The following is a 25603-nucleotide window of genomic DNA, read 5'->3' as shown; positions in this document are numbered from 1 at the left end:
TATTTAGTCCCAAATAACTTTAATTAAATAAAAAATCAACTGTACAATTCATAGTGAGAGTGTGAATGTGTATGTCTGTGTGTGTTGCCCTGTGATGGACTGGCCACCTGTCCAGTGTCCCGAGACAACTGGAATAGGCTCCAGCACTACCCACAACCCTGCATAGGACAAGCGGCTATAGAAAATGGATGTATGTATAATTCATCACTATAATCTCATATGATCCAAAATATGTACAAAAATATTTTACATTAAAAACAAGAAAATATCTGCTTAAAATGGTATAAAACAGTTTATGTGTGTATCTCATGTGTGCACATCCAGGTCATATTTCACCCCAAAATAAAAATAAGTAGCCTATTTTTAGGACCGTTAAATTAAGAACAATTCCTAATTCCTCATTATGTAATGCACCCAGAACTGTTACTTTTGAGTTTGTTTGCAATCCTCATTATTCTCATGATGATTCTCATTATTGTAATACAATCATTTTTAAGTCAGTGCAACAAATACTACCAGGACAAATAAATATTTTACCATAAATAATGTTTGAATGTTTCTCATTACATTAATGAGAATGTTTATGGTCATGAAAATTTAGTGGAAAATTAATTGTCATACAAATAATATTTTTTTTTTTAACTAGGCTTCATTTTCTTGATGCAAAACATAATTCCTTATTTCTTTCTTTTGATTTGGGCCTGATATTTTGACAGGTTTCAAAAGATTCACCGTTCTCCTGAAGATTTCATCGTAACACTGTGTCATCAGTCGGCAGCCCAGTTAAAGGGTAAAACATTTGATCAAATGGTAAAAACAACACTGACTGTGAGATAAAAGCGCAGAGTCATTGATGCATAAATAAATAAGGAGGAAATTCTTGTTTGCAGTTCATAAAATCTCAACAGCACCATTATTTACTGTACGATGGTTATTTTCTTCTCTCACTTCTCTGGAACTTTGTTAATGACTTTCTTCTTTCGGACAGACACAAGATCATAAAAAGGATCTTTCGTAATGCTGGCCCTGCCGAGACACAAAATAATAATCAGTCAACTAAATAACATGGGCTTATAAAAAAATAAAATAAAAAAAAATCAATGAATGGGTTGTACAGTTGTTTAAAGTGTTTTTCGATCATTCCGTTGATTAAACATTGAAAATGCTAAAGAGCTCTATATACACTCTACACAAGTACGTGAACGTGATTCAAGCGCTTGGCCAATGCGCATTCCTGTTGAACATGCTTAATGTGCGTCCTTGTGTAACTGTGGCGGGAACACACCTCAGTACTCAAGGGGGCGATAGAGTTCCCTTTAAACATCTGTGCCACTGACTTTAACTGACTTGCTCAGAAATAGACAGTTCAGTCTGACACACAAAATTGAGATGTGTCTGCATTGATGTGCTTGCGTAGAGTATGTTTTTGCTTTTAATTTGTGTTCAGACCTGATGGATTCGATCCAGTCATCTCTCTCTTCAGCTGATGCAGCACAGATAGTGTACGACTGATGATTCCCTTCAACGACACGCCCGTCTGTCTCCGTCTTACATGCTTTGATCTTCTGACCTCTGCTGTTGGGGTTATATAGCTCCAGACAATACTACACACACACACACACACACACACAGGTCAGAATGAGGTCACAGGTCAACCATCACATATATATTTATATAATGACCAAATGAAAAGAGACACACTGGCTTCGTTCTAAAACCCAGTGAGCTTCTTTGCTCTCTACTACATACTATCTAATCCAGTATACTAATCTTGATGGACCCTCAAACTGACGCTGTGTACACACTAATCAATTTTTCTTTGAAAACACATTAGTTTTGCTACATTTACGCCACACTAGAACAGCGTTTTGTCCTCCACCGAAAAGGAAGACTCTCAAAAACGCTCTCCAGAACCGCATACTCTGTTAGTAAACTGAAAACTGACTTTTCAAACTGGGACGGATTAGCGAGGAAGTAGCCTGATTTTCAGTCCTCTACAGAGGCAGCAGCCATAGAATAAAAATGAAATGTTTTTCATTGCGGTTTGTTCTGAGCAGAAACAGTATTATTTTGTTCTGGTTTCTGCGTTCCGCTACCTCCTTTCCAATTGGTAACAAGTTAGAATGAAATTAAAGAACAGTATAACAGTATAAAGAACACATAATAACATGCATCATGTAAATATCACTCCTCGAGTGTAGAGAGACTCGACTCACAATTGATTCCAATGTAGTTTGATGTTGGCACATTGCTAAGTTAACATGCAGTACTTTAATAAGCATAAAAACACACAGGACACACAAATATTGGGTAAAATAGTTTTTATTATACTGAACTATTTTATCCATACTTGACAGAATTTAATGAATTATCTGGTAACACTTTACAATAAGGTTCCATTAATATAAGTTAGTTAATGCACTAGGTATCATGAAAAACAATGAACAATATACATTTTACAGAATTTATTAATCATTGTGAATGTTAGTTAATAAAAATACAATTGTTCATTGTTAGTTCATGTTAGTTCATAGTGCATTAACTAATGTTAACATATATAACTTTTGATTTAAAAAATGCATTAGTATATGTTCAAATTTACATTAACCAAGTTTAATAAATGCTGTTAAAGGATTGTTCATTTTGTTGGGCCTCATGTGCTCAGACAGGACATAAAGGCATGCCTACACACAGTCACAAAGCCTGATAACACAGGAAACGGCGCCAAAATCAAACAAAGGGAGTCCGAACAGGCTACAGATTCCAGCAAGCCTTGCTCAATTTACACCTTGGTGTGAAATTCAGAAGGATCGAACTCTCAACTCCTATTGGATGAAATGCACGACAGAATGTGTCCCTCAAACATGATGTCATCGAGAGTATAAAACCATGGAGATTCCTCCTAAGCTTGCTTCCAGCGACAGTACACGCCACGTCTAGTTGCAGCCCTGCTGCTCCCAGGTGTAGCCTCGTTGCCCAAGGAAGTAACATATGTACCTGAACTTTGGCCATACAATCTGGTATGCAACCATTCATTCAGGTTTTATGCTGAGGAGCCGATATAAGGTCCGGCCATTTCAGTGGGTAGTTCAGCGTTGTGGCAGAAGGGACACAACGTCTCGTTCCCTCCATCAGGGAACAGAGGTTACACAAGTAAACATGACATTCCCTATCTGTCACTCACCCGACGTTGTGTCCGTGACACTAGGGGTCCCTATACGAAACGCCACAATTGGCTAAACTGTGTTACGTGAACTGGCGGTGTGTGGTGGGCAGACTACTGTGTGCCTCATAGCCAGCACACCAGGTCAACACGTAACCTCCCCCAACATAGTTATGAGTGTCGAACAGCCCTTTGGAGACAAGTCGACTCCCCAAAAGATAGAGACAGGCTTAACCCAGTCGTGGCCTCTTTTCCCCTTCTCTTTTTCCACTCCCTAAAAAAGAAGGGGGATTATCCAACTGGGTCTAGTCGGGGGGTGTCCCTCCCAAGGGGAAGACACCGCGGAGACCACACCTTGCCCAAAGAGAGGGGGGGTTTTTAAGTGAAAAAATACGTCACATGGTCTTTCCGACCATGTGGAGAGTCTTCAAGGTAGATCCTACCCAACGGGGGAGGAGTTACTATAAACATGGAGACTGGGGCAGAGGGGCTCTGCCCTAGGAAGACGCAGTTTGCCAACAGGGAAATGAAGTAGCGGAAGATATATATCGCATGGGGTTAGTCTTACAGGGAACCGCCACATGCGGAGCACATATCGCAGAACAGGACTCTTAGTTAGCACATGTACTGGGCCAGCAGCGAGTCTCTCCGAAACTTGACTGCCACAGGGCTCGGAGGAAGTCAACCAGGGAACAAAGTTTGTGAACACTACTGGGAATTAATGGCGCACGTCTTCAGCTCCAAGGGAGATGGAAGGCGCTATGTGCAAGCGATACACCCGGCCAGCTATCCCGGGCTTATCCGCTTGTGTTGCGTGCCACTACCTGGGACGAAACCGGTTCCACCCGGAGGTTGTAGAACCTTGCAAAGGTGTTGGGTGTTGGGTGTTGCCCAGCCCGCTGCTCTGCAAATGTCTGTTAGAGAGGCACCTCTGGCCAGGGCCCAGGAAGCCGCTACACCTCTGGTAGAATGGGCTCATAGCCCTACCGGGGCGGCATGTCCTGGGCGAGATATGCCATAGTTATGGCGTCAATGAGCCAGTGGGCGATCCTCTGCTTGGAGACAGTGCTTCCTTTCCGCTGTGCACCAAAGCAGACAAAGAGCTGCTCAGAGATTCTAGCAATGACAGGGCTGGGTCTGCCTCCTCCTGGGGCAGCACACACTGCTGGGGTGGGCTGCGGCGGAGCCGGTGCAGTCACCGCAGGGGGATGCCCTTGGCGACGAGCAGACGGGGTGCGGGATCTTGAGCCGCGCCAGGGCAGGATGTGCCAAATCTTTGATAATTATTAATTATTGCTAATAACCAAACCCGCTCCTGAACGAAGCACCAACAATTGTAAGTTATTATGTTAAATAAGGTAGTTAACTAAGGTTAACAAATGGAACTGTTTTGTAATGTGTTTATCTTTTTTTAATAAGCATTTCTCTCTCTCCAACCGCCATCTTGGCTTGATTTTGTACACTGTATTCTGGAGGTGCATCCCAAAACTTTACAAGGCAGCATAATGTTGCTCTCTACCTTTTGGTTACACTTTCACATCGGGAATGCATATGATGCCTTAATACACTGTCTAGGTAGGCAGCTCACTATGATTTGGACCAGAGCTGAATTTACATGTGTCTCACCGGTTTTCTGGGATAAAACACTTCCCGCACACACAGATTCTCCAGTGGAATAATCCCACGTGGCTCTTTGTCCTAACACACACACAAATCACAATCATCTCAATTCTACAATTCCAATTAAAACACTTCACATTTAAAAAGTGAGCAACTGAGAGTAAGAGAGATGTGGTGGAACTTACTGTGGTGAATTCGAAATAATACAGGCAGTTATCAGTGAGAATAAACCAGCGTCTCTTCCACGTCTTCACACGACCACCTGTCGACACAAAAACTGTCTTTAAACATGAAGTTCAACTGTACAGTGCTGCTGAAGATACTTTCACTTCTCAGATCATCTCAGATTAGATTAAATATGCCGTTTTACCCAGTTTGAGCAGCCAGCCCTCTCGGTCAGGGTTGAAGAACGTGTGTGTAAGATCATTTCCATCATCCTCTGGGATTTTGAAGGGTTCATTTCGTATGCTGTTATATAGATTCTGACAAGAAAAACACATTTTCATCAAAACACATCACAACGTGTTGCACTGCAGTGAATAATCACACACCTGCATTCACTGCTGTATATTTATTATCTGATGAAACAGTGAAATCACACTTTCAATTACACTTCAACACTGTAAAAGTGAAAATGTGCAGTTATTACCTTAAACAGTCTGATCAGTACATGAGAATGTATTAACCACTGAAAAACTTCCATGCAGCAATAATTGTATTAATTGTCATGTGACCAGCGAGGTCTGACTGTGATTGTTTGCTCACCGTGAGCAGATCATTAGGTAGGTCGTCACCGTTGTTTATTCCTCGGTTCATGCTGATGAATCGCTCCAGAGTGGTTTTATCTTTCACGCTGGGGTTGTGTAGACTCGTATTCAACATGATGATGGCAAATGATAGGATGTAACACGTGTCTGAGGATTCATCAAAATCATTCATTCATTTACACATGCAACACAAGAGTTTTCAACAATATATTAGTGTATACAATCGTCTCGGTTACGTACGTAACCTCAGTTCCCTGAGACGAAGGGAACGAGACACTGCATTTGCTAATGCATATGGGGAGTGTCCTTGTGCACGACCTAGTTGAAACCTCTCTAAAATAATGCCAATATTCTAATATTGGCTATGGTGTTTGAGTCCTGCCCTTTTAGGCACGAAGCTGTTCTCTATAAAAGCAGGCGCGCAAACACTATTCCTCAGAATTTTCTGACTGAGGGACAAGGAGCACGTCACACGCACCTCAAAAGAAAAAGAGTCTTGTAGTGCACCCAGCGTTTGCAATGTCACGTTCCCTTCGTCTCAGGGAACTGAGGTTACATATGTAACTGAGATGTTCCCTTACGACTCAGTGCACTTGACCTTGCGTTTGTTAACGCATATGGGGAACAGAATCCCATCACGCCACACTACATGACATGACCTTCCAGAGGGGAAACATGACACTGCAGTCCCATGGGACGGCGACCGACATGAGTATGCCGCAAGTGAGTGACCCTCATGTTGGGCCAGGAGGGGAGTACTCAGAATGAATATATGAACTGTAGCCATATAGTATAAATTAACCCCTTCACGAACCCAGTCGGGAAGGGAGTTTATTGATAATGAAAGTGCTTGTGACTTTATGGTAAATTACAATGGCCTGAATGCAGGTGGTAGTGTAAAATTATGGGGAGCCCGTACTTAAAGAGAGGAGCATAAGTTTGGCAAACGAAATAGCCAGTGCTCTAAACAGAGAGGACTTGTGAAGAGAGAGACGTTACGTCTAGGTTGTAAAACCTTGCGAATGTGTTTTGAGAATACCATCCTGCTGCAAAACATATGTCTTATAAAGACACACCATTCGTCCATGCCCATAAGGAGGCCATGCCTCTTGTTGAGCGTGCTTTATCACCAATTGGGCAAATATGTCCATGGTGCTAGAGCAGACAGACAGTAGCGAGTTACTGCAATGCACATGAAAATGAAATGACTTCGGTGGTAATGTTTTTTCAGTTTGAACTTGAACTGACACCAAAGAATGGTCTGTACGTGCTCGTTCATGAGGTGCGCAAGCATGAACTCCTAAAAAGGAGATTTACTGGCTGAGGAAAAGTGTGCTTTTTGCCCAGTTGACATTAGACCAGATTTCAGACAGAAGTCTCTGTGTTCGCTCAGTAGTGCCTCTGATTGGCTAGTAATAACCAATCACTGAGATAATTCAAGACCAACACACACCATTCATTTTCAATGGGGCAAGCGCCGCATCGATACAGTTCGTGAACGTGCAGGGAGCCAGAGACAGACTGAAATGAATGACTTTAAATTGATACCCAGTTCCCTCGAATGCGAATCTAAAAAGCGCCTGTAACGCGGTGCAATTGGTACATGAAGTACGTGTCCTTCAGATCTATTGATGCAAATCAGTCCCGAGGATGGATGTGCAATAAGATCTGTTTCTGAGTTAACATTTTGAATGGGTGCGTCGCGAGTGTGCGATTCAAGCGTCTCAGAACTAGAATGGGCCTTCTCCAGAACCAGGAAATAACAGCTGTATATCCCGCTGTGTTTGTCGCAGTCTGTGCACGTAACACCAGCATATCGTGTGGTTGGACCACAGATTGTGCTGGATCATTGTAAACATCAGCTTTGACATGCCCATGAGGACTTGCCACGTGTTCGCGCAGTGGGACAGCAGGCTAATAAATTCATATGAAACAACCTCTATCACGTTCTTTGAGAGAAGATTGTGTATTTCAGCTCGTAACACCGGCGTGTATTCGGACGGAACCGTGGAAGACAGAACACAGTTGAAACGGGGCGGCCGACGTGCAAATTGGATTGTATAATCATGTTCGATTGTTTTTTTTTTGCACCAAGTCAGACTGCCAGTAAGAGCTCGCCACGCGTCCGTGTAACGGGACAGAGGGCAATTTGGTATATTCGTAACATGATATATTGCGCGCTCACCATTGGGAAGCGGTTGCTCATAATGAGGCTTTGAAGAGGTAAAGCTCTTTATTAGAAAAAATGTGAGTGTCTCGTGCATGTGCAATGAGCGCTGTAATCTTTTTGCAATTTTTGTAATTCATTACAAAATATTATGCGCTGCTCATCATTGGGAAGCGGTTGTGCAAAATATGTGGGCTTGAAGTGGGTAAGCCCTTTATTGAAAAAGTGTGAGCGTCTCGTGCATGTGCAACGAGCGCTGTAAACTTTCTGCAATTTTGTAATTCATTACAAGATATAATGCGCTGCTCACCATTGGGAAGTAGTTGTACATAATGTGCAAACTTTATTGCATGTGATTAATGTGACACAGAAAACAACATATTGAACAACATTTTGAACAACAATATTCCTTTCCTGACAAACAGCAGTGGGGAAGAGGGAAACAGTATTGTGTGTCAAGAACGCTTTGCTGCACGGGGTGGGGGGGGAGGGGCAGAGCCTCCGAAATGGCCAGTTGGAGACACCAGAGCATCAAATAGAGCGGCTTTTCCCATGCATTGCATTTCTGTGAGGGTCAGCCAGGTTGCTCATTGACTTGCCAATGGTCTGTGCAGTGACATTCGTGGCTCGCAACGCTAAGTCCGTAGTGGTGCAGAGCTCTTTGAACGTCTCTGGATCGTAGTTTTGCTCGTCCATTTGTTAGAGGAGCTTATCTTGGGAAACCTGGAGCACCATCATTGTGTGGAGTGCTGAACCAGTTTGGCCCACCGCTGAGTATGCTCTTCCAGTCAGTGCGGACGTTAATCAACACAGCTTATTAAGATGAATGTGGCGTGAGTTCCACGCCCTGCTACTCACCAGGCAGAGATGTGCCGCTTCCGCCTCTTTCATGGGGGGTTGTTGGGCATAATAGTTTTCTTCCCTGTGATCCACATTAGAGAGGATGTTATCGCTGTGTGGGTGAGCTAAATAGGACACACTCCAGGATTTTGACAGTTTGTTATGAACTTCAGGGAAGAACAGAGCAGATCTACGGGACGCAGTTGCATGATGGCGTCCGGACTGCAGGAACCATTCATCAAGGTGAGATTGTGTAGGTTCCTCTGGAGGAGACCACTTGATATCAAGCTCATCGACCACACTTGAAATGACGTGAACCTTGTCAGTGGCGCGTACACACTCCTCACCCTCGCTGGGGGAAGGGGTGGAAGCGTCATCCACTGACCACTTACCTGATGCAGTGAGAGACATGACATCATCATCATCCCCAGTGTCAGAACCGCTGAATGAGATGAGGCCATGCGCTCCTGCAGAGGGCCAGAGCTCGTCACGCACATAATGTATTGGCATAGACGTGTTACATGGAGATTGAGGGGCTCACAGGGCGTGTGCCGGCATGAGGACCACCTCAAATTCATCCTGCTTGACCTCGCGGCCCCGCCGTGCCTCCTCGTGGGATCCCTCAGGTGTCACAGGGGAGGGCGCGAGAGGCTGAATAATCCATCAGAACAAGGACGATTCACGAGCGAAGTGTCTTGAGACTCGTGCCCTCACAGTGAAGGCAGTCTGTCTCCATAAGAAGTGACTCTGCGTGGGCGCGGTCTAGCCAGTGAATACAGCTCTCATGCTGATCTGACAGCGGAATGTGCCTCTCGCACAAGGTACACTTACGGAACGACATCTTTAAAAAGACACGAACATGTAAGTGACTCTTTTAAATATATATATATATGTATATATATATATATATATGTATATACATATATATATATATATATATATAAAACAATATACAATTGCTTATAAGGATTCACAACACCTGCCGAAGCGCTGCAGGGAATCAGGATGCTGAAGCAGCCCGTTCACCAGCAAAGCGTTAAGCGGTGAGGCGGAGTGATGTTTGCTGGAACACAGCAGGGGAGCGGAGAGTCTTCTCGTTGCCGTGATGATCCTGCCCACTGACTCGTGTAGTCGACGGCGAAGCAGTAGAGGGCTTCTAGACGAGAGATGAATCGCTGTCTTGAAGGAAGAAAATTCTGAGAAATGGTGTTTGCACACCTGCTCTTATAGCAAACAGCTTTGCCCCTAAAAGGGCGGGACTCAAACACCATAGCCAATATTAGAATATTGGCATTATTGTAGAGAGGTTTCAACTAGGCCGTGTGGAAGGACACTCCCCATATGCGTTAGCAAACGCAATGTCAAGTGTACTGAGTTGTAAGAGAACAGCTCTATATTGACCAGGCCCATTAATCAGCTCATTTTGAAGTATAAACATCTGATAATAACACTGCCCACTTGACTGATTTACAGAATTGGTACCCACAGCCTTGTTAATAGATGATAATATGCTATAAATAATTGATAGATTATATAATTTAAAAAAATCTTCAACATTTATATATATTTTTTATTTTTTAGTGAATTTTGAATATAATTGTAAAAATAAATAAAAATGTAATTTCAACAATTTTCATTGTTCTCCTTTGTGTGGTGCCATGGTTATGCCAAAGAACAAAAAATTAAAAAAAGGTCATTCAGACTTTATACAGTATCTCACAACTGTGACTTTATATCTTGCAACTGCAGTTATTTATCAGAATTACACCATTATTTCTCCCAATTATGACTTCATTTTTACAATTGTGGCTTTATTTCTTTATTTCATGACTTTAAATCTCGCAATTATGACTTTCAAACTATTTCTCAAAATTGCAATTTTATATCTCGAAATTGCGATTTATTTCTTATAATTATGAGATTCAGACTCTCAATTGCAACTTTATTTCTCAAAATTGAGACTATTTCTCCCAATTACGATTTTACTTGTGCAACTGCAGCTTTATTTCTCGGAATCACGACTTTATGTCTCACAATTGCAAATTTATATCTACCAGCTGCAACAATTTCTCAGAATTGCAACTTTATTTCTTGCAATTGTAACTTTATGTCTCAAAATTGACACTTTATTTCTCCCAGTTATGACTTTATTTGCAATTGCACCTTTATTTTTTGCAATTACGAGATATAAACTCTCAGTTGTGACTTTATATTTTGCAACTGCGACTATTTCTCTGTATTGCAACTTTATATCTCACAATCAGGGCCGTCCTTAGGGCGGTGCGACTGGTGCGATCACACCAAGCCCCCGTGGCAATCATTCCCAACCGCGTTTCCAACAGAGATTCAAACTCTCAATTGCAACTTTATTTCTCAAAATTGAGACTATTTTTCCCAATTACGACTTTTACTTTTCAATCGCAACTTCATTTCTCGGAATCATGACTTTATATCTCACAATTGCAAATGTATTTCTACCAATTGTGACTTTATTTGTTGCAGTTAAAGTCACAATTGTGAGATATAAAGTCACAATTACCTCTTTTAATTGTTTTTTAAATTGGGATCCAGCTTACATACCTTTGCAAATGCCTGTTCAAAAAGTCTGTTTATCTACATCATCTGACATCATCTACCACACTGCTCATAGTAGTTTATTACGATTACAAATCGCTCACTGAAAAACCCATATTGATTGAGCACAAATCTACAAATGAGTGTCTACGGTGGTTCAGGGCAAGTTTAAATCATATAAACGCAATGACAGAGAATACTGATATTTGAACCTGTTGACTGGAAGACTTCAGGGTTACAGTTACAGTAACGTGTAGCGAAAGCCTCCATCATGCGGTCAATTTTCTGAGCTTCACCAGGCAGACGGAAACTCCATAAGAATTGCCTGCAGGACAAACGAGGAGAAGAAGATAAAGATCATCAGAAACAGTACACAGAAACAAAAGATATATTTATGTGAGCGCTCGTGTTCTCACCGTAACGCCTGAACCAGGTTCAGATCTGAAAATTCATGCAGATCCACAAATGCTTTTAATATCTGCAGGTGCATTTCCTCTCTGCAGAAGTCAAAGGTCAGAATTATATTCATCAAGCTTTAAATAATCACAAGATGAGGAATAGCCAAACATCTGACACACAGTGAAGTGTATTTCAGTGTGAAAGCAGCAGATGTTTATGTGTCACCTCTCTCCGAGGAAGTCTCCGATGGCCGTCTTATTGAGTCCTTCCTCTTTATACAGAAACTCGGCTACCGGCTCTGCTCTCCAGTCCAGAAGATCGTTCTCAACCAGATACTTGATACCCTGAAACACAGAGACAGCTCCAATCATCCTCAAAATTTCTTCATCTTTGAGGATAAATTGTTCATGGCACTATGAAAACATACTGTCACTTTCAGAACACAAAAAGAAAATTTTATAGAAACTAAACTACAAAAATGACTTGATTTGATTTGTATGATGTCACAGAGGTGAAACGGCCACTCTCACATCAACACATCCACATTTTCAACAGCTCACGATTGATCTCTCTTCAGTTAAACAAATCAGTGTGGAATTCTTCTCTTCAGTGTTAGAGATTTTCCCTCAGACTGATCTCGCTTCCCTTTTCTGATGAACGTCATGAGAGTTGTGCTCATCTTTCCTAGTTTTTTGTGTCATTTCTGCAGGTCGTTTAATCTACATTTCACAAAACCCAAAAGTTTGATGTCACAGACAGCACACCTGCAAACAAGAACCTTTTAACCCAATATTCTCAGATAAACTGTGAGCCTAGATATTAACCAGGTTTCTCACAACACATTTATTTTGTTGTGTAAAGATACTTTTCCTCTTTTAAAGTCTCAGCACCTAATAAAACCACAAGACACTCTCATTGTATTTTCTCACAAATGTCAAGCAGCTCGTTGTCGTCTCTCGCTGTTTGTCAGAAAACCACAAAGATTCAGAGCAAGACAAACCAAGAGAGTTTCAGGTGCTGACCCAAGAGTGACTGATCTGCTCCGATCGACATTATCACACCCACCAAACAACCAACCAAACACCTCCAGTCTGTCAGAGTTCAGCACATTCACCAGCAACACACTGACAATTCATTTTCAAATCTACATCTATTGCTTTGGCATTTCAAACCGAACAAACGTCTTTTGTCAAAAGTTTTGCTTGAATTGTGTACTTGTGCTTCTTTCCAATAAATGACATTGCTTTTTTATTTTGTTATCTAATTAATGACATTCAGACTGTTTGGTGTCACTGGAGCTTGTGTGTCTGTGGGGGTCGTGAAAGATCATCTCATACTTCATCAAACACTCGAAACAAGAGTCTTAGAGGAAATGATCATCATCATTATCATTGTTTCCTTTCATCTTCATCTCTCACCTTTTTAGGGTCCATGTTGAACTTCTTCTTGCCACTACAGAAGTGTTTTTCTCTCTCCAGTATTTTACTGCAAAAAGACCGACTCATGAATAACAATGCACCAGTTTAAAAAGACACTTACAGTCAACATGAACTCAAAATTCACTTTCCTAATACACATTCTTGGTCTCATTGTGCGTGATTCATAAGTGCATGTTAGTCTTAAGAAAATAACACTTAAAATCAATGAGTGAAATCAACTCCCGCCCGACAGTTTTAAGGCCCCAGCACACTCAAAGTGAATTTCTTCTTCGTTCTTCTCTCAAAGCCAAAAAGATGTTTGAAAAAGCTGAGCAATGACACACTGTTTGTGACCATTCAGACACCACTGTGGGAGGCATTTAGAGGAGCATTTAAATATGAGGATGCTGAAGACAATGTACATGTAAAACATCAACTAATATGACATTAAAATGTGTTGTCAATGACTTCATGTCTCATTCTATTAATAGAATTCACACAAGATCAGTAAAATAAGCTGTTTTAACCGCTCAATGATGATTTTAATTAATATACAGTATATGCAGCAGATAATGTGTAATTTGTAATGTTTACATTCTGCATTCATGGCGCTAATGTGCCAACATTCTACGCACGGCAATAATATGCGCCAATTACACTCTAATATTGTAATTTGTGATGACACTGTTACTACTACAAAGATGGGTTTATAAAAGAGTGTTAATGTGTAGAATACAAACAAAAGAATGATGATTAAATTCATATCTTTGAACAGATGTGTGAATGCCTTTCAGCTGCAGATAGCACATAACTGAAGCAGCATATCAAACAACAGAGTGAATAGACATTTAAGAGTATTTGAGTAGATTTGATTCCTTTTGTAGACTAAGTAAACAAAAAATATTTATTGACATGTTCTTGGAAAATGATCATTCAGATGTAAGTAAGTTTGCACAAGCTTGCTAATAACTCTGCACGCCGGTGTGTTTACGTTGACTGATCTTATCTGACTGAACGGGAATTAGCTGTTGGCCTCAAGGTAGGTGGAGCTCCAGGTACAGTCTACCGATGATGAGGACCAATGGCATTAAGAAGGTGTTTAGCAGCCGGTACAACATTTTCCTAAAAGTTCGCCCTGGTGAGCTTTTACAAACCACTGAAATGAACTCAAAAACACCTCACTTTTGGCCAGATTTTGTTTTAAATTACATCACAACCGTTCTTGCATCGATTTCACAGGAAGTGTGCAGGGGCCTTGATTTGCTGAATATCTTGCTTCACTCAGAAGTACACTGCATCATGTTGACTAAACACAAATATTTCCTGATGTAAACACAGTTGCACAATCTTCATGAAGCATCAGTTTCTGTCATCAAAAGACAAGCATGTACGTCTATTACCATTACTTGGCACATTATTTTTATTGTCATTTCTCATTGTGTGTATTGATGCTTTGGCAATATTGTATGTAAACACAATCATATCAATAAAGTTCTCTGAAATTAAATTGACAGAGAGATCAATGGACACTTTTACTCACTTGTCCTCTGCAGACTTGAAGTCCTGAATATCTGCCATTACATTTTCAATCTGATTCTTCAGTTTCTGCAAGAAAAACATTTGACAGCCAAACATCACCATAACGTGACAAAATTCACACTACATATTTGTCAGCCTGAGTTCAGAATGCATACTACCCATAATCCTCTTACAACTTCTGGCAAACAAAGTTCACAGGAGCATATTCATTTATTCCGACCAATCACAACCGGCATACCTCACTCTTTCGAAAATTCTTCCTTACGTCTATTTATTCCAAAATTATTAGTATTCAAAGTTCGGGATGGAGTCTTGAGCTCTCCATTACAGACATCGAGACATATCTTTTTATTTTCACCTCTATTCAAGGATTCAATTAACATGTGAACTACTGAAATGGCAGAAATAGTAAGAGTAGTCTGTCATTCCAAGTGCCTTAAGCTCAACTGACTCCAGGGGCTCAAAGTGAGCTCCCCGTAGACCCCAAAGGACTACAGAAAGGTCCCATGAGGGGATGAGGCGCGGTCTGGAGGGATTCAACCTCCTAGCGCCTCTCAGGAACCTGATGATCACGTTGTGCTTCCCCAAATATTTACCATCCACTGCATCATGATGTGCCGAAATGGACCCACCATAAGATTGGTTGAGGAGGGGGGAGGAGGAATATCGTCCCCACAGTCCGTTGGAACTAACCCGGTGTGGGTATGTTTGTGCCACAGATGGGTGTACAGGGGTGGGGGGTCCGTGACGGTGGTCGTGACGACGGCCGTGCGCACCTGACGTGACCCAGGGAACAAGAAAACCACTCTTTTGTTGAAGTTTTGGGTAACGCAGCCTCTTGGGCATGCGGCGAAAAATGAAACAAAAGATACTCCTCCCGGCCCTCCACCGGGGGATGGAGTGGTCTGTCCACCAGCTCCATAGAAGCGGGTCTCCTCATCCCTGGGTCGCCCGTCTCAGGGGCACATTGAAGCCTTCCTTGGGTTCTTGGCCGCCGACCGTGAGAAGGGTGGCGTCTGCTTCCTGCGGTGGGCTCCACACTGGGGCCGGGCTGCGGGGGTGGGCTGCGGCGGAGCTGGTGCTGTTGCTGCAGGAGGACGCCCTTGGTGACGAGCAGACGAGGTGCGGGGTCTTGAGCCGTGCTGGGGCAGGATGTGCTGTATAGCCTCCATCTGCTTCTTCACCGCCGAGAACTGAAGGGCAAAGTCCTCAACGGTGTCGCCGAACAGGCCAACCTTGGAAATGGGGGCGTCAAGGATCCCTGCCTTGTCAGCCTTTCTCATTTCGAACAGGTTGAGCCAAAGGTGTTGCTCCTGGACCACCAGGGTGGACATCACCTGCCCGAGAGACTGTGCCGTGACCTTCGTCGCCCGGAGAGCAAGGTCGGTCACCGAGCACAGCTCCTGCATTAATCCAGGGTCAGAACTACCCTCGTGCAGCTCTTTTAGCACCTTGGCTTGGTGTACCTGCAGGAGAGCCATGGCGTGCAGGGCGGAGGTGGCTTGTCCAATTGCACCGTAGGCCTTAGTCATCAGGGACGACGTAAACCTACAGGCCCTGGATGGGAGCTTTGGGTGCCCGCACCAGGTGGCGGCGCTCTGCGGGCACAAGTGCACCGCGAGTGCCTTATCCACCTGGGGGATCACCGAATACCCCTTGGCCACTACACCAACAAGGGTAGTGAGAGCAGGGGAGCTGAAAGATCGGGATTGGGTAGTAAAAGTTGCCCCCCATGATCTTGTCAGCTCCTCATGCACTCCTGGGAAGAAAGGGACCGGGGCGGGGCACAGCCATGAGCGGCGCTCTGGGCCCAGGAACCAATCATCAAGCCGTGAGGATTCAGGGCAGAGTGGAGGGTTCCATTCTAGCCCGACGCTTGCGGCTGCCCGGGAAAGTATGTCCATCATCTCCGCGTTGGCCTTAGACTGGGCGACCATACCCAAAGGAGGAAGCCCAGCCGAAGCCTCCGCGTCAGACTGGATGAGCCCGCTCTCCGATGCTGCGCTCAAAAACTCATCGTCTTCTCGGGCTCTGAATAAGAGGTCGAACTCGCCCTGAGACGAGCCGGCGGTCTCATCTGAGAGCCCGACTGGGGCAAGCGAGCGTGCTGAGGAATGGGAGGTCCGTGGGGGGTTACCCAGCGGAGGTGCTCCCACTGAAGTCCCCAAATCGCCCCCAGTGCTAACTGACGCAGCCTCATATCTGTTGGTAGAAGGACCGAGGCAGGGAGCCGCTGGGGTGGCTTGCTTTCTTACGAAGGCAAGCCGCAACCGCAACGTTGCCATGGTCATGTTCTCGCAATGAGGACAAGACCCATCCATGAACGATGTATCCGTGTGGGCAGCGCCCAGACACGTAAGACAGTGATCGTGGCCGTCAGAAGCTGAGAGATAATGACCACAACCAGGAATAACACACAAACGGAAAGGCATCTTTAAAAAGATGTTCTGTGTGTGCCGCTCTTTTACATTTACATTTATTCATTTGGCAGACGCTTTTATCCAAAGCGACTTACAAAAGAGGAAAACATAAGCGAGACAGTGGTATGAAAAGTGCTGTATTACAAAGTTTTACTAGCATCATAATAATATTCAAAACAGAATAAATTGCAACAGGAATTTTTTTTTTTTTTTAATGACTGGTTAAGTGCTCATGGAAAAGATGTGTTTTTAGTTGTTTTTTGAAGACAGAGAGTGAGTCAGCTTCACGGATGGAGTTGAGAAGGTCATTCCACCAACGTGCTATGATGCAGCTGAAAGTCCGGGAAAGAGTTTTGGTGCCTCTTTGTGTTGGTACAACAAGGTGACGTTCCTTAGCCGACCGCAGGCTTCTAGTGGGCGCGTAGCTCTGCATAAATGATTTTAGGTATGCTGTAGCAGACCCAGTGAATGTTCTGTATGCCAGCATCAGAGCCTTGAATTTGATACATGCATCAACCGGCAGCCAGTGGATTGAGACAAGGAGTGGTGTAACGTGCTCTTTTTGGTTCGTTAAAGACCAGACATGCTGCTGCATTTTGGATCATTTGCAGGGGTCTAATTGCACATGCAGGGAGGCCTGCAATGAGAGTGTTACAGTAGTCCAGTCTAGTTATGACAAGTGACTGGACAAGCAGTTGTGTGGTATGTTCAGAGAGGAAGGGTCTTATCTTCCTGATATTGTAGAGTGTACATCTACATGATCTTGCGGTCTTTGAGATGTGGTCTGTGAAATTTAGTCTGTTGTCGATGGTTACCCCTAGATTTCTGACCGATTTGGAAGACATTACTGTAGTTGCACCCAGGTGCACGGTGATGTTGTGTTCAACAGCAGGGTTGGCTGGAAAGACAAGGAGTTCAGTCTTGGCTGGGTTGAGTTGCAGGTGGTGCTCCTTCATCCAGGCCGAGATGTCTGCCAGGCAGGCAGAAATTCGAGCAGTCACTGTGGTGTCGTTGGGCTGGAAAAACAAGTAGAGTTGTGTGTCATCAGCATAGCAGTGGTAAGTGAAACCATGTACCTGAATGATGGGTCCCAGTGATGTTCTGTATATAGAGAAGAGAAGTGGCGCAAGCACTGATCCCTGAGGTACCCCAGTAAGTAGCTGATGTGGCTTGGATACCTCACCTCTCCAGGCTACCTTGAAGGACCTACCTGAGAGATAGGAATTAAACCAGTCAATCACAGTTACTGTGATGCCCAGCGAGGAGAGGGTAGAGAGTAAGATGTGATGGTTGACTGTGTCAAAGGCTGCAGAAAGGTCCAGCAGAATCAGGACAGATGATCTGGATTCAGCTTTCACCTGTCTCAGCGACTGTCGTGACAGACAGCAGGGCAGTCTCGGTGGAGTGTCCACTTTTGAAGCCTGACTGATTGTCATCCAGCAGCTTGTTATGTGAGAGATAGGCAGAGATTTGATTGAAAACTGCCCTTTCAAGTGTTTTTGCCATGAATGGGATGAGAGAGACTGGTCTGTAGTGTTCTATTTGTGTGGGATTAAGTGTGGGTTTCTTCAGCAGCGGGGTTGAATTTTCTTTTAGAATTGAAAATATATTCTTTTAGAATATACTCTTTTGTTTTGTTCTGCCGAAGCTCCCAGGGGCGTTCTCTGCACTCCAGAGAGGAAGAAGCCACTGAAATGCGCCGTAAATCCAGCAGTTTGAGGTGAACTGTAGGGAGAAATTGAATTTAGTGCACTGAATGCAACCGCTCGGCTCCGAAGAGAAAATCTGAATGAGTGGTTGCATACCAGCTCCTTTTATACCCATATGTCCGGGGAGTGGCATGCAAATTCCACTCGCCAATTCCCATTGGCCTTTTTTCAAAAAGCAGAGGTGTTTGGGGCTCCCAAGTGTGACCCCTAGTGTCACTACATAGACACAACGTCAAGTGAGTGACACATGGGGAACTGGCATTAACACAAAAATATAGTGTCACATGACAGAATTTACCCTAAACGTTAGCCTGTGTTAATCATGACGACAAGGTATACATCCTTGAAAGCCATTTATTGTACGTGAAGCATTCCTCACACTGTTATGGATTGGTCTTAATGGCATACCTGCACAGATCAGATGCTGCAAACACATCTGCGTCATGACACTTCCGGGAGTGCCAACACAAATATCTCGTATCATGCACCTGTCATTGTCAAGTACACGAAGAACAAATGAATGACCACTCTTTGCAATTAATTTAATTGCGGTAGCCATCCATTTATTTATTGAAGTTGCTTTTTCATACCATTCAAAATAATAGACGGTAGTCATGGAATTAGCCCACAATAGAAAAAACATATAATTTCTGTGCACAAAGATATTTTAAATTAAAACTAATACACAATACTAGGAGAAAAGCTTCAGTGTGCTTTTTTTTAACACTAACATTGGCAAATTATTGTTAAGCTTACTTTTGAAAAAATGTCGGCAAAATTCCCTGTATCAAATAAAATAAATTACTAAACGAATAAAGCATTAAATTAAAAAAATTATTACCAAACAAAATATAATATTTTTAGGCCTATATAATTGTCTTTTCTTTACACAAACTTAAATTAGCTTACCCTGTTCTGTAGATGAAAAAAGTCAGCTGAATGACATTCTCAGAATATTCTACACTTTTTTCAAGACTATAAACTATCAGAACTATTTGTCCAATGCTGATTTCACTTTCAGAAAATGAGCTTTTGAACATTTTAAAACTTTTAAATATTTAAATCGCTAAAATTAATTTTAGATGACAATCAAGTCCAGTTGGTCATTAAAAGTTGCTGGACAAATATGCGGGACATAGTGCAGTTGTGATGGCAATGCTTTAGATTAGATGATTGTTCAAAATAGCCTATTGAATATTAGGAATGTATCATATGTAAACCCTGATATTACACTGCATAATTTTTTCTTTAATAGCTGTGCACACCGCATATACACATCGATGGATAGTCCTTATACTAAGACCGAAAGTTTCCCCCACTACTTGGTGCAGGTTTGTTCTTGCGTGACGCTACATTAACACTATAAATATATATCTCAATATTTTTTAGCTTATTGACGATATTCAGTGTTTATGAATTTGCTCTGAAATGGCATTAAAAGTGATTTTATTTTTAAATCATATCAACCATACTTTCAACAAAACAGCCATTGTAGTCAGTTAGATTCATAATGTAATGCATGACATAAAAATCTAAATATAATGAAGGCATGTTTTCCACTGTTTTTAACTAAACACAAGAACAATAATTCATATATATATATATATATATATATATATATATATATATATATATATATACACACACACACACACACACACACACACACACACACACACACAAACACACACTGGCAGCCAAAAGTTTGGAATAATGTACAGATTGTGCTCTTATGGAAAGAAATTGGTACTTTTATTCACCAAAGTGACATTCAACTGATCACAATGTATAGTCAGGACATTAATAACATGAAAAATTACTATTAAAATTTGAAAAAAATATTCAGAACTTCTTAAACTACTTCAAAGATTTCTCATCAAAAAATCCTCCATGTGCAGCAATAACAGCTTTGCAGATCCTTGGCATTCTAGCTGTCAGTTTGTCCAGATGCTCAGGTGACATTTCACCCCATGCTTCCTGTAGCACTTGCCATAGATGTGGCTGTCTTGTCCGGCACTTCTCACACACCTTACAATCTAGCTGATCCCACAAGGGATCCCACAAGGGCCTTCCCATAAGGCCTGCACCCCTGGGTTTTCTCTTTACTGTTGTACATGAAACTGGTGTTGAGTGGGTAGAATTCAATGATGCTGTCAGCTGAGGACATGTGAGGCATCTATTTCTCAAACTAGAGACTCTGATGTACTTATCCTCTTGTTTAGTTGTACATCTGGCCTTCCACATCTCTTTCTGTCCTTGTTAGAGCCAGTCTTTGAAGACTGTAGTGTAGACCTTTGTATGAAATCTTATTTTTTTTTGCAATTTCAAGCATTGTATAGCCTTCAATCCTCAAAACAATGATTGACTGACGAGTTTCTAGAGAAAGCTGTTTCTTTTTTTTTTTTGTTGCCATTTTTGACCTAATATTGACCTTAAGACATGCCAGACTATTGCATACTGTGGCAACTCAAAAACAAAGACAAAGACAATGTTAAGCTTCATTTAGCTTTCAGCTATGTTTGATATAATGGCAAGTGATTTTCTAGTACCAAATTAGCAATTTAGCATGATTACTCAAGGATAAGGTGTTGGAGTGATGGCTTCTGGAAATAGAGCTTGTCTAGATTTGATCAAAAATGACTTTTTCAAATAGTGATGGTGATGTTTTTTACATCAGTAATGTCCTGACTATACTTTGTGATCAGCTGAATGCCACTTTGGTGAATTAAAGTACCAATTTTCTTCCGAAACAGCAAAATCTATACATTATTCCAGACTTTTGGCCACCAGTGTGTATATACAGTATGTATATATATATATATATATATATATATATATATATATATATATATATATATATATATATATATATATATATATACACACACACATATATTTATATTTATATAAATATATTTATACCGTATATATTTAGATGCACAAATACGACACCACAGTAGTAAAAATCAAGGTTTTCCATATATATTTGTAAAAAAAATACATTATATATATATATATATATATATATATATATATATATATATATATATATATATATATATATATATATATATAAATTATATTCTTGACAAAGTCACAATGTTTGGTTTCCATACTAAAAACTATGTGGTATTTAAAAATTATTTAACTCCCAGGGTAAAAAATGACCCGAACACAATAGAAAGGTTAACTAATGATGATGTCACTCACCTCAATGTCCTCAAGCAGGATCTGTTTGTGCATCTTTAGATGTTTGATCTCCATCTGTTCTTCTGCTGTTAAATCTACAAAAAACAACAACACACACTAACAGTGACACGTCAAACACACACCAGCTGTATATGTTTAAACACTCTGTGTGTGTGCTGTTATTAAGAGGAAACCAGCAAAGTCAAACTGGGGAAAGTTTTTACTCCAGCAGTCTGACATGAGCAGATCTGATCCTGAACTGAACATTTACAGTCATAATCACATTTATCAGCACAACATTTACCAAGATAGATCTCTCTTCATTTTTTATCTGTAACAAAACTAGAACAGTCTGTTTCACAGTTGACGATACACACTTATGTTCTGCTTTAAGAAACAGGAAATCTGTTGCTGTGAGGGGCCACTGAGTGTGTGTGTGTGTGTGTGTGTGTGTGTGTGTGTGGGCAGGTTTAAGTGGTTTATGAGGACTTTTTTTTAGGTTACAAACTGGTAATTACAAGGGTATTATGCTATAAATGTGGTTTATGAGGACATTTCTAGTGTCCCCATAATTCAAATCACTTAAAAAACATATATACTAAATGATGTTTTATTGAAAATGTAAAAATGCAGAAAGTTTTTTGTGAGGGTTAGGTTTAGGGGTAGGGTAAGGGTTAGGGGATAGAATCTACAGTTCATACAGTATAAAAATCATTATGTCTATGGAGATTCCTCATAATGATAGCTGCACCAACATGTGTGTGTGTGTGTCTGTGTGTGTGTGTGTGTGTGTGTCATATCTCTTCAGCCATGTGTATCCATACAGGCCGCAACAGTCGAAGAGTATAGAACAAAAACAGAGATTCGCTCTGAGAATGAACAGTATTAGCATAAATCATATTAGCAGAAAATAAAGATGACAGCTCACACACTGTAAAAACATTTTTATAATTGGCCCCATTTACAGCTGGTAGTAAGGTGTGTTTTAGGTGATCAGTGAAAATTTTAGTCTTTAGTACATCAAAATTCTAAGAATGATGTCATTTCACTCTTATTCTTAGACTTAAGAATAAGTGTGATTCACAAGTGTTCATGAGTGTTAAGACTTGATCTCAGCTCCTAAATTATTTAAGAGTGCTGGAGAGGTCTCTTAACCTAGTTAAGAGCAGCACGATGACTGTGTTCCGCGGAGACAACACACTCTACAACAAAGAATGAATGTGTTGGACTTATGATAGTGGAATTTGGGCAAATGTGTTTCATTGTTAAGCAGAATTAAATCCATCAATATATATTTTTTCTAATTGCACTGCAACCTCCATCAGTGATGCCACTTTACAGTAGTAAAAACATGTTTTGATGGGAAAAAAGATATTTCAAAAATGGTACAGAGCTGCACCTGAAAAGAGCACTACCCAAGCACAATATAAAACATTTAATAAGCTCATAGTTTTCTGTGGGGTGTCAGGTGCTTTAACAGATTCCTTCTGCTGTTTAATGTGCTTAAGATGTTTAACCCATCACATAACTTACATTTTACTGATTTATTCTTATTTGTAAATATTATAAACTCAAAGCCATGCAAGTTTCAATTCCCATTTTGCAAAACAACAGCAAGCAAGTCATTATTACTTCAAATAGGCCAAAAATTAAATAATAATAACAATAAAAAAAATATTCATGGGGTGAAGTAATCAAAAGGCGTGCCACAATAAAATATTGTTGATGTGCTGAAGGTCAAATTTACCACTAAGTTTAACCGTTTAACTAAAAAGTAACTAATGGGATTATAACAGTTTGGTTTATGATCATTTCATTTTGTGATTTAAATTGTCTTTCTATATATATATATATATATATATATATATATATATATATATATATATATATATATATATATATATATAGATTTCTTCTATTTATATTTACCTTTATATGGCAAAATTTAGCATTTTTATTTTTTTGTAGCCTTCAATTTGTATATTGTTTAAAGGACAACATTCGGCAAGATGTGGAATAATGTTTTAAAATACAGGAAATTAAATTTGACATTCTCATTTGATTAATCAAAATATTAATCAACAGAAAATAACCTATTTTCAAAATATTGTTTTATAATGTGTTATATTAAATCATGAACAATATATTTGTTTCCATATACTCTCATCACAAATAATTCTTGTAAATTCATTTTGAGTTTTCAGAATTGTAACTTTCTGAAAAAAGCGCAATAAACTTATTAATGCTGACAACACGACTCACATTTAAGGGTGAAAGTTTTCAGTTGTAGTGTTTGTAATGTCAGTCACACATTCAGCAAACAGACTGAAAACTGCAGTGAAGGTCACAGGTGAAGAGTGACGCCAACAAAAGTCAAATTCATTCAAGTGAATTTGAGTCGTTTTTACAAGTTTATATCATAATGAAAAACTGACATGATTTCAGAACTTGCATTTCAACTAAATGTCTGTGTTGTCTTGTTTGTTTCCATACTAAAGAACATTAACAAATGAGATCTCTGTAACATCTCAGTTGTTTCTCCTACACAGCAATGAGATGAAATGGAGATGTTTGCTGGTGTCTCCATCTTCTCAGATGTTTCTCAATATGAACTCAAACATTTCTCAACATCAAATTCTTTCAGGAGCAAATGATCTGAGTTATGTAATAAACATACCTTTTACAGCTCTATACTCTGACTGTATGACAACAATTCACTCAATTGTTTATGTTTTAATTAACTGTGAAAGATCAGCATCTGAGCTATAACATGTTCCGTTGGTTTTGTATCTGGTTTCCTCTATAACTGTAATGTGAACATTCATGAGACAAAATTCAAGCTGTATGACATGAGCAGAACTGATCATTGTCATTTACAGTCATAATCACATTCATCAGCACAACACAAACCAAACCATTTGCATATCAGCACAACATCAAACTACAACACTGTAAAGCAGAACACCTCACTTCAGTAACTCATTAAAACAATTACCAATAAGATATTCAATAACTCATTAAAACAATTACCAATAAGATAGATAGATAGATAGATAGATAGATAGATAGATAGATAGATAGATAGATAATCACACTACTAAAAACTTCTGCACTTCATTATGGAAGTAAAAAACTTTGTTTTCTCTGGATCAGACTGTAGAGTGTCAGTTATGAGTGTTTAAATGAGTTTAATGAAGTTGATGAAAAAAGTCTCTCTTACCTGTGTGACAGCTGTCAGTCATCATGTTGTTAACTGTTGAACTCTGTTTGATTTAGTTCAGTTAAACTCTTTTTAAACTCTTTGTGTTTTTCTGCTACATTTATTCATGTTTGTTGGAGATGGTGTAAGTTCCTCTATCAACGCTGATGTCCTGCACACACACACACACACACACACACACACACACACACACACACACACACACACACACACACACAGTTTCACACCAGAAGTGCAGCAGTTTCCGCAGGTGGAGTCGAGCAGAACTTCTGCTGTTAGAGACACACAACTGATGAATCTATATTTACACATGATGTCAGATGATGATGATGTGAGAGCTGCATGTGTCACTTTATGACGCCATCTGCTGCTGGAGACACTATAATACTATCAAAATATAAATATGTCAACAATTCTGTTAATATCAGTAGATTTAAATCAAAATATGCATTGAACTTTGTTTTGCTTCTATATTTAATAAATGATTGTGACTGCACTTTTATCTGCCTGTTTTACATGTTTTATATTGTTCGGAAGTGGTTAGATTAGGGCCTTAAATATATATATACAGCTCTGGA

The 25603-nt window shown here is 40.6% G+C and overlaps 1 protein-coding gene across 2 annotated transcripts; it reads right to left on the bottom strand.

Annotated features, from left to right (window-relative positions):
• Positions 1–25198, bottom strand: LOC127449024 (cytohesin-4-like). Of its 2 annotated transcripts, none has more exons than XM_051712107.1 (13): positions 25026–25198; positions 21827–21900; positions 14489–14553; positions 12949–13015; positions 11756–11874; positions 11548–11628; positions 11344–11456; positions 5549–5697; positions 5154–5265; positions 4969–5045; positions 4790–4861; positions 1450–1604; positions 1–1026 (listed from the first exon to the last, which is right to left on the bottom strand). In XM_051712107.1, the coding sequence occupies exons 1-13, from the start codon at positions 25048–25050 to the stop codon at positions 945–947; spliced, it is 1191 nt and encodes a 396-aa protein (XP_051568067.1). In that variant the 5' UTR covers positions 25051–25198; the 3' UTR covers positions 1–944. The 2 variants fall into 2 exon arrangements, with proteins under 2 accessions (XP_051568067.1, XP_051568068.1); XM_051712108.1 differs by lacking the exon at positions 25026–25198 and adding an exon at positions 14131–14314 and having other exon boundaries at positions 21827–21902.
• Positions 25199–25603: the final 405 nt, after the last annotated feature.

The sequence above is a fragment of the Myxocyprinus asiaticus genome, chromosome 12 (assembly GCF_019703515.2).
Source record: "Myxocyprinus asiaticus isolate MX2 ecotype Aquarium Trade chromosome 12, UBuf_Myxa_2, whole genome shotgun sequence".
Classification (NCBI taxonomy): Eukaryota; Metazoa; Chordata; class Actinopteri; order Cypriniformes; family Catostomidae; genus Myxocyprinus; species Myxocyprinus asiaticus.
This window is presented reverse-complemented; position numbering and strand designations above follow the sequence as displayed.